The sequence below is a fragment of the Galeopterus variegatus genome, unplaced genomic scaffold, assembly GCF_000696425.1.
Source record: "Galeopterus variegatus unplaced genomic scaffold, G_variegatus-3.0.2 Scaffold2156, whole genome shotgun sequence".
Taxonomy (NCBI): Eukaryota; Metazoa; Chordata; class Mammalia; order Dermoptera; family Cynocephalidae; genus Galeopterus; species Galeopterus variegatus.
The window spans coordinates 170,826-181,519 of NW_007728267.1; the positions used below are offsets into that span (position 1 = coordinate 170,826).

The window sequence follows — 10,694 nt, forward strand, 5'->3', positions numbered from 1 at the left end:
TGCTGAATGTCTGCAAATTCTTGTGAAATGTTGGGGGGACTACAAATCCTGAGTTATGCATGGATCTTTTACAAAGTTCCTCTATCCTTTTAGCAGAACACAATGAGAGATGAGTGCAGTGAGTGTCTTGAGAAACCATCAGCTCCCTCCACCAGACACAAGCAAATGAGAAACTCAGACCTTGAGAAACACTGTGGTGTTTTGGTAGTGACTCCTTTAACTGGCTCTGCAACTAAAATACACAGACAAAAAACATTAGCCCACAAAGTAGGGGAGAAGAACAAAATGACCCCAGACATGCTAAACAGGTGTTGTTTATTAAGGCTTGTATTCTCCTAGACCCACAAAGTAGGGGAGAACAAAATGACCCCAGACATGCTAAACAGGTGTTGTTTATTAAGGCTTGTATTCTCCTAGAGGAAAGTTATCCGATGTTGTCCATGACTCCATACAGGCAGTAACAGTTCAGAGAAAGTGACACGTTCTAAATACAAGTCTAAATAATACAGCTTAAACTTTGATTCAGAGGGTCTTTTGGAGTAAATAGTTTTCAGAAGGTATCTGCTCTCTAAGACAGGAAGATCCTCTACAATGGCACGTGCAGGTTCGGTGTGCTAGAGCATCAGGCATGAGCACCATTTTCATGCTTTAACTCAAACTCCAGGTGGTGGCAAGTTCTTCAACAGTCCCTCATTCCACAAAACATGACAGCAAATTCATTTTCTAAAAGGTTTTTTTTGTTCGTTTTTTGTTTTTACCCATTCAACAGGAAGAAAAAGATTAGACACACACAGTGAAATTTACAATCGGAAGCGTCACCCACCACACTGTCTGTACTACCAGATCCTACACTTAAAGCTCAGCATTATTGGTATAAAAACTTAGGATGGCACTAGGATTCTCAAGTGAAGAAAAAGGGGGAAATTAAAAATGATCTGCAAACAACTAAGAATCCCAGAACACTGAATCAGACGTAAAACATCTTCCAAATACTCCACATGTGGAACCCCATCACCATCCAGATGGATTAGACAGCAGGGAAGTGAGGGACACAGCAGCCGCTCAGTGCAGGCAACCGATCCTGAAAGGATAATCTTCCAAGAAAACAAAATCATTTTCACCAAATTTGAAATTTAAAATTTATCTGTCTAGTAGAAAAATCAAATGGGCAGATTAGCACTTTAGACAGATAACACAGTTAATAAAAACGGCAAACCAGATGAACAGATAATCGCTAACCCTTTGACTTCAGTATTTTGAAGAGATTTAACAGGACACTCTAAATGACAAAACAACTCATGGTTTCTTGTGTTTGCTATAAAGCAATAAAGAGGCAAGAATACAAAGTCTCATACAGAGATACTAAATGACCGAGTATAAGAACAAAAACATAATATCTGCCAAATTTTTTAAAAAAAACCGCCTTTGGGATGTATGTTTTTAGTTCTGTTTGTTTTTAAGGATACATATATTTCACATTATATCAGTCTGATTGATAAGCTGACAAAGAATATTCCTTTATTAGTGAGTTCTACAATATTACATAATACATAGAAAAAATACAAATGAACGTGGATCCATTTGGGCAAAAATAAACTACAAAAAAGGTAAAGATGCAACAACCCAAGCCCTGCATAGACGACACGCTGGGGCTGATGCCAGGGGACAGCCCTGCACGGACAACACACTGGGGCCGACGCCGGGGGACAGCACCAAGCATACATTTTTTAAACTGTTTTTCAAAGTCAAATGTTAGAACATATAAGAAACTGATTTTTCCTCATTGTTTGTTTCGATTCTGCCGTTCCTGAAAAAGAAAAAGGAAGAGAGCTTAATATACCGAGCGACCGTGCTGCCCAACAGTGAGGCCCGAGGCTGGGCTGTGGACACAGTGCCCTGCTCGCCAACCGAGCCACACCAGCACCCACGGCTCTGACCCTGTGATGACCACCATGCCCTCCCAAGATCCTTGTCTACAGCAGAAAAGCATCAACCACTATAGTCACGTGGGTCATCTGTTTGTTGGGAGATCTTACTTCCCCATCACCAGCTTTCTCTCACATGTCACTGTCATTCTACACAGAAAAACATATTAGAAATATGAAAGTATCTGCACCCAGAGGAAGGAACTAGCATGTTCGGGGCACTCAAGCATGCCGGGTATATGGGACCTGCTCTTTTGTATTTTATCTCATTTACACCTCCCAGTGGCTTAGACGACACCGAGGTCCATCCAACTGGCTGAAGAATGAGCACCAAAGCACTTCGCTAATGAAGGGCAGGAGGATGAGCTTGGGTCCATCCATTTCAGGCCCTTTCCACTACCCCATGTCCCATGTCCCCTCTGACACCAAACAGAAAGCCATAGCCTCCTGCAGCACTGACCTATTCAAAGCAAGACTCCTCTGGCAGGTTTATTTCCTACTTCCGTATAGAGTGTGTCTCGTATACATACAAGTTGGGGCTTAGATACAAATCTTTTCTCACATTTGCCTGCCTGGCTTCTAATCAGTAGGGTCCAGAAGCCTTCTCAGTTTTTCCTTATGATGCACCAACTAAATTCAGCTCTAGATATGGAAACATCGGATCCAAGGGGCACCCGCTACAAGTTGGGGCTTAGATCCAAATCTTTTCTCACATTTGCCTGCCTGGCTTCTAATCAGTAGGGTCCAGAAGCCTTCTCAGTTTTTCCTTACGATGCACCAACTAAATTCAGCTCTAGATATGGAAACATCGGATCCAAGGGGCACCCGCTACACCACTCGGTTAAAGATGCAATCTGCCACATCTGTCCTCATCTGGCCCCCTTTTCTACCAGACACAAGCTAGTAAAGCAACTGCTGGCAGAACACTCAAACACTTCAAGTGTAACTTAAGTAACATCCTGAACCCTCCTCTTTTGCCACGGATGGAGTATGTCTCCATGTTAATGAAACACATGTCCCCCACACCTCACTGGTGTGGTCTCATAGTCCAGGGCGGGGCTTCTCCACCTCAGCTGCTCCTCACAAGGACTGTGTGCCCCTGTCCTGAGAAGCCTCCAGTGTGTGTGGACTAATGAGCTGAGCAGACAGCCACTACTCTAAGAATTAACATTTCTTCCCCACCCTGAAATGTAAAACTGGAAACATTTAGAACACTATATTTTGCATTTTCTTCAGATGCCAATCTCTTTTGAGTTCAAAGGCCTTTAACAAGCCATTCAGAGGAGAGAAACTTAGCAGCGCCCTGTCTCCCTTAAACCCTTACAAATAGCTATAAAGTTCACCACGTGCTCTTTGAACAAACACTATTACTCATAAAATTTCTCAAAAAGAAAAAGGCAGACAAAGGAAGCACAACTCATTCTTCATAGGAATGCTCGACAACATTCCAGCAAATGCTTGTTCTGAACATTCTCTCCTCTTCACCCAGTTGTCAAACAGTCCTCAGCCGTGTTTACATACAGAGAGCCCTAGGCTGGGTCAGATCAGGGACACCTGCAGCCAGGGCCAGAGCGCAGTCGGGAGGAGGACTTCCTCAGTATGACACATACTGTGTGTAACACTCACAACTTCCACTGTTTTAAGCTCCCTAAGGAGTGACTGTTCACAGATTTCAAAAAAAAAAAAAAAGCATTTCCATCTAGGACTAGGTCTGACACTGCTGCTTTCCTGACAAATCAGTATGTTTCCACACTTACAGCTGGACAGCAACACTGCAAAGTGTTAACTTTTGTATTTTATATTTAACTTTCTAAACACTAGATACTTAAAAAATTCTGACCATTTGAAAGCAATGGGGTCTAATTCTAAATGATAAACAAAAGGTGGGCATGTTCTTAGATGTCCTGAGAGAACCTCCTGAAAACCACCCAGGGGGTGTCACCAACAAGCTCACAGTTTATCACACCTGGGAAGAAGGAGTCGCCTCCCATCTCTCTTTTCGGTCCACCTCATTCTTAAGACTACACCCAACTACTCAATGGAAATCCAGTGGGAGAAAACATTAGAAATCCAGAGTCTCAACTCCAAAACATCTAAGATTCCAACTCCTGAATGAAATAATAACCCAGCCCATAAGGAACAGAGACCGAGTGCCCAGGTGAGCAGTTACAGCACTGGGGCACATGTACAGTCTGGTGACTGCCCCGAGAACCACCTCCATTTCTCTACACAACCCAATGATCTTTAAAGATATTTGAAATTCTACCAGAACATTAACATATCTTGGTTCTCGTGTATCACTTTCTTCAATAATACAAATTAATGTCATACCAATCCACATGGACCAAAAGCTCTCCAGCTCGGCCCCCACAGTTTGTGGGAGGTGACCTCGCTCCTTCCTGTGACACTTCACCAAACAGCCCAGCCTTCAGAGAATCCCCAGGAGTACGAGGAAACACCGTGTACACCAACTGCAGGCAGATGCCCATGGGCCCTGCAGGCTGCTCACCATGAAGCTTAACTTGAGACCTGACACAAAATTACAGCTGCCTTAAGAATCCACTTGTTATAACGCAAGTTTTAGGACACTAGAATTTAAAAATGCCAACCAGGTCAAGGGTAGAACTTTATTCCTATCTCATAATGAACTTTCAGGACAGTGTACATTATGAAAACCCAAGTCTTACAGACTCAAGAAGAAAAACCACACACGCACAGCCAGCTACCAGTTCAAAGCCAGCCAAGGAGCGAATTTCATCAGCAGCATCCCTGTTCCATCCCTGTATATTTGGCAACTCAGCATTTCATTTTACACCCACAGGAACTAAAACAGTAGAATTCCAGTAACTAGAAATAAATAACATCCCCTTCTTTTCTCATAAAAGAGTGAAAGACAGACGAACACAGAAGTTTTGCAAACCCTGAGTTGTTTGCAATATGCATAACTTTAAAGATTGCTCAAAGCACTACTATATACCCCATTTACATGCTTTTCTGCTCAAAACATTTGATGTTCACAGGTGAGTAATTTCTTTCTTAATACAGAAGACTGAAAAAAGATTGAAAACCCATCTATTATCGACTGACATTTCATGAAAGAAAGGTTTGTGAGAGGTGACCAAGAAAGCAGGTGAGAATCTCAGGATGAACTCTCTCAAATAAAGGAAGCTTTATGAAACACGTTAGTGTTCTTACTTTCCCATTTCTGGTGCCATGTATGGGCACCTGAGCCCCGTTCTTCTGAAGAGCAGACACCCTCGCTGCAGTGTGTTGTGACAGCTCTAGGAGTCTCACTGCAGGTATAACAGGAAACCAGGACCATCTTGCAGAGACTCAACCAAAGGTTTTTTGCTATATCTAAATATACATATTATTATAAAATGTCTAAATTCCAAACCTACCCCTTACCCACCATTTTATTTCCTACCTGGATACAGCAAGTTTCCAAAAACTGCAAGATACTGGGTTTTCAAAAGAAAAATAAGGAACGACCTCTAGATCAGAGACCAGAGCCTCACAACTGCTGAGGGGCAAGTGCCCTGAGAACCAAGAGCCCCCCAGACAGGTGGGATCCCAAAGCCCCCAGGTCAGTGCCGGTAGCCCAAGCAGTCTCACTTGCCTACCCCAGTGCACATGAACACAAGTGTTCCTGACTGGACAGAGACTAGGAAGCACTGTTCTAGAAAAGATCATGATTCAGAAAGAAAAAAAGAACACAAAAGAGGAAATTACCCTCAAATTCTTCATAACAGAATGTGCACATTGCAGTCTCAATTATTACGTTACTTAAAAACTAAAAAGTAGGGCCGGCCCGGTGACGCACTGGAGAGTGTGCCGCTTGGGAGCGCAGCGGCGCTCCCGCCGAGGGTTCGGATCCCAACAGAATGTGCACATTGCAGTCTCAATTATTACGTTACTTAAAAACTAAAAAGTAGGGCCGGCCCGGTGACGCACTGGAGAGTGCGCTGCTTGGGAGCGTGGCGGCGCTCCCGCCGAGGGTTCGGATCCCATGTGGAGACCGCGCGGGCGCAACACCGAGGGTTGCAATCCCGTTGCCAGTCAGTAAAAAAGACAAAAAGGAAAAAAAAAAAAAAACTAAAAAGTAATCAAAAGTTATTAGGTGACATCCACATCAATGTCACCATGGGTTACTCCCAGTGACCTTCACAGAGAGCACCCAGGAGATGCTGCCCGCACCTCGTGACCCTGCTTGAGCCAAGGACCCGCATGGCCCTGCGGCACCACTCGCTCCCTGTGCGTCCCTCACAGCCGCCTGTGCGGCAGGTGTCCAAGACACCCTGACTCACCTTGCGCACCACCTCCTCCTCCTCCTGGCGCCTCTCGTAGTGAGAAAAGTCATCAAAGATGGAAGTGGTGTGTTTGTAGGAAGCAATGATCCTCAGTGCTTGTTTTGCTTTCTCCAAGGGCACCTCTTGTGTGTCGCGGGAGTTCGTGACTGGCTTATTGTCGTTGTTCTCCAGTCTGATGTGCCGGAGCTGGCTGTTGGGCACATCCTTGACGAAAATCCACTGCACGTCAAACTTCCCCTTCCATTTGTCCTGAGACCAGACCCCGGCACTGGTGCCATGGTCCACAGGGGACTTCATCTCCGCCACCCCACAGAAGTGCCCACTCCCATTGACACTGAAGAGCAGGTAGACAGGCCCCCTGCTGCTCGTGGAGCGGAAGGCGCTATCCAAGCGCTTGTTGCCATGCTCCGTGCTACACCAAATGGAGTACTTAATGGAGCGATGGATGTCGTCCTCAGAGTAGCTCTTTATTATGAACACACGTCCACTCTTCAGGTTCCAGTCAAACTCTTTAGGATTATAGCTGTGAGCAGCCTTCAGTTTCTCAAGGACGGGGTGGGATTCTACACTTGGGGCAGAACTAGGCTGGGTATTTCCAGGAGAGTTACTATCACTGCCAGCCCCTCCAGTCTGCCCAAATGCTGCGTTTCTGTTGCGAGGCGCGACCCAGCGGGTTTGGGGTGGCTGCTGAGGGCTCTGATATTGTGGTTGGGCCAAAGGGTGAGGCTGAGCTGGAAGAGGCTGAGCCACCTGCTGGGGCTGGGGGACAGCCTGAGGGGACAGTGTCTGCTGGGGGGCTGGGGCCTTTGGCACCGGTCCTTTGTTATCCCACGTGCCAATGTCCATGTTATGCTTTATTGGTGGAGGGGGCAGTGCACCTCCCATCACAGGCCCAGTCTTTGCTTTCATCTTAGGCTGTGGTTTTGCAGGCTTGCTGGCAATGGCCGCCCATGAGGTCGGTTTTGAAACTGGCATATTTACATTTGTCCCACCACTGCCAGAGAGGACACCAGTAAGTGCCACACTGTTGACAACAGAGCCCACCGTCTTGACTGCAGAGGTGGTAACATCCCCAATCTTCAGGCCAACCATGCCCTGCTCCAGGCTGTTCATCCCAGGGGCCTTGTTGAGTGTGTCGCTGTGAAAACCTGTCTGCCCATCAACCACGGTGCCACCCAGGGAGCTCGGTGGGTAAGTGTAGCTACTTCCATACGCTGAATTCTGAGTCTGCTGCCCTTGAGATCCACTTGTCCCCCATGCTGAGAACGCAGGGTTTTCAGGGAAAAAATTAAACCTGTGCTGATAGATGTTGTTCCCCAGACCACCAGGCTGCCCAAAAACAGCATCGTGCATAAAATGATGGTCCCCATTACTGAGCTGTCCATAGGTGGTGAGGTATGGAATCGGAGGGTCCCCTGCAGTGGACCATGGTGCCTCATTGAGAGAGTAAGGAAATCCAATGGACGGCGGGTAATAGCTGGACAGGTAGGGATCACTCATTGAGGGGTAACTGTTACTCTGCAAAAACAAACAGGTGACAAGTCAGACTGCTTTTGCAACATGAGAAGACACTGAAAATGCCAACCACCCCTTGCTTAAGTACAGGCCAAGCAGCAGCAAGACTTACAATGCACGGGGCTATTTCTTCCAAAAGCAAAGCCAAGGTCATCAATGTGAGAAGGAAGCCACCATGGAGAGAAATTAACAAAGAATACAATCCAGGTTGTCGGCTCACATACAAAGCATCACTTGCAATGATCTAAATTCACACTAAGTGACTAAGCCATGCCCTACAGAATTGGCTGGATAGCAACCCCTCCCTCACTTGTATCTTCAAGAAGTGATCCATTTAAAGGAATCCAGAGTTAGGAATAAATCCCTGTCCTGCTGGCAGTAATATTTAGGACAGATACAACAACAAAGCAGACAACGAGAACAGCTGTATAAAGGCAATGAGATGTTATTAACGGCAACCCAGGATGTTCAGGGCTGTGAGGCGGAGTGCTCCAGCAAACAACCTCAGCTCAAAGATCATTTGATGCATCCCAGGGTCCCACCTCTGGGAGTGACACCCCTCCTGGAACACTCTTTTCCATACCTGGACCACAGGACTACTAGCCACCTTCAAGGGTCGCTTCAGGGGCCCCTGCCACAAGCCCTTCCTGACAGCCCACTCCCACCTCTGAGTCCACAGGGGTCTCACCTTCTCATACCCGCATGATTTTGTGGGTGTAGCCTTGGGTTCTCCAGGTAGGCCTGGCAGCACAGGGGACCCTGACTGGCTCCAGCTCCTTAGCCAAGAGTAAGCATCCCAAGGGTGGGAACTCTGCTGTCTGGGAGCAGAGAAGCCTTCACTTTGGGCACCGACCTCACCTGGGCTTCCCTACTGAGAGAACATGCCTCTGTGGGACAGCTGGAACCTCAGAGATGGATTCAAAGTGGCTGGACCACGAGGCACCAAGGCCTGGGAAAGAACATGAAAGCTTCAGTGCCTCACCTTAGGGGTATCTGAAGAGCTGCCCAAGGCGTGGATTGAGACTTAAGGCCAGCAGTTCCAGGAAGACATTTTCCTGGAAAAAGACTCACCCAAGGGTCTGGCCAGAATTGGGCTCCCACTCCCACACTGCTGCCTAAGGTAACTTAAGATGACTTTCCCGCAGAATGTGAGAGACGTGGAGGTGTAGGTGTGCACACACATGTGTGTGCAGGGGATACTGAGGTGTTGGAGGGGTAAGTGGCCCAGTGTGAGGTAAGAGGCTCCTGCCCAGGGGAGACAGTCCAGAGAGTGGAAATGCTTTTAAGGAAAACAACAGAGCAGGAGGGAGATGCCGAGCTCTCCAGTCTGTAGTGTCCATTTTCCAATTTTTAAATAGCCCCCAAATAATCAGAAAGTTCTATATAAACAGAGCACTGGCTAGAGACCTCACCTCCCACCTGCCTTCAAGCAAGAAGACCCACAAACCCCACTCGACATTTACCTTTAGTAAGGGCACCAAAGACCACACCGAAGGATGATGACGACCTCCAGCAAGAGAACATGTGAAGGGCAAGAAGCAGCGCTGCCTCGATGGAACGTCATCAGGGGCGGCCTCTCTGGGGAGTGAACATTTACCTTTAGTAAGGGCACCAAAGACCACACCGAAGGATGATGACGACCTCCAGCAAGAGAACATGCGAAGGGCAAGAAGCAGCGCTGCCTCGATGGAACGTCATCAGGGGCGGCCTCTCTGGGGAGTGCAGCCAGTTCCTTGTGCCCCCCCCCCCAAGATCAGTCCTGGCCAGCAGACCATGGTGACCTAAAAACCCAGCTGCCACCTCCTGCCTTCCTGCCCATCCTAGAATTCTTGGGCCTTCAGGAATCAGATTTCTTTTCTAGTTTCTTTCTTGTTGGCTGTTCCACCTGTCAGCAGATCATTCCAGAATCATCTTTTAAAATGCAGTAGCAACTGTTTCCCTGTAATAAAAATCTTCAAGATTCTCAAGGGTAAAAAAAGGCCAGTGGGACACCATCACTGTTGCACAAACGTGAGGATAACTTGAGCTTACCCTCCCCTGAGAAGATTTCAGTGCTTCCGGCTCCTCTACTGCGACCTCTCCCTCAGTATGCCTCTACCCAACCCTGGCTCTCAAAGCAGCCTTGTCCAGCAGGGCCAGACAGAGGGAGAGCAGGCAGCAGGGGGTTTGGCTGGATGACATGCTCTGAGAGGCAGCGTCCGCAGCTGCGTCCTGGACAGCAGGATGCAGCAGACAGTCTTCCAAAGTGGGACGAGCCATCCTCCCTGGGTCAAATGGGCACACTCTCCTCAGCAGCATAGCAGTCACAACAATACATCCTCTCTCACAGGTGAGAAGGCCGATGGAAAAAAAGACAACCTAATGGCTTCATGGCATTCTAACCCATGTGGCCATGAAACCAACCAGAGCAACAGTTGGACGCCACAGGCTGCGCCACACCCCTCCCTGGTAAGGGGAGCAGCCCGTGGTCACAGGCTGCGGTACACAGGGCTAACGGTTCCGGTCTCAGCTTCCAGCAGCTTCCTTCAAACGTGAACTGCAAATGCACAGTCTGTCCAGACTGCTTGCAGAACATGCAGAGTCGCCCTCAGAGCCTCCGGCCCCCTTTGTCTAGGGCACAGCCAAGCACAAGTTCAGAGCCCACGCTCACCAGCAGGTGCCCAAGACGAGATGTGCAGTGACCTACACATTCCCTAGCTTCATGGTTCCAGGAAACATTCCAGTCATTAACATGAAAGTTAATTTATCAGGGATGTGGCTATATAAACTAAAGTTGATTAAAACAAATTCAAAGCTTGCTCTTAACACACAAACACCTCTGAGCCAGCATATTTTGGTCCTGGTAAAATGAGCAGCAAAGAACAAATCCTTTTAAGAACAAAATGGGTAAAACCATTACCCAGCCTCCTCAGAAGACTGCTGAACACTTTCACATTCGAGACTT

General features: G+C 47.4%; 1 protein-coding gene across 1 annotated transcript in view; it reads right to left on the minus strand.

Moving 5' to 3' along the window:
- Positions 1–375: 375 nt before the first annotated feature.
- Positions 376–10,694, minus strand: part of YTHDF1 (YTH domain family, member 1) — a 19,088-nt gene continuing 8,769 nt past the window's right edge. Inside the window, exons 3-4 of the mRNA XM_008580759.1 lie at positions 6,233–7,753; positions 376–1,807 (exon numbers count right to left, since the gene is read on the minus strand). Coding sequence (XP_008578981.1) covers positions 1,781–1,807; positions 6,233–7,735 — 1,530 coding nt within the window. The 5' untranslated portion in view covers positions 7,736–7,753 and the 3' untranslated portion in view covers positions 376–1,780. The remainder of the gene's footprint in view (positions 1,808–6,232; positions 7,754–10,694) is intronic.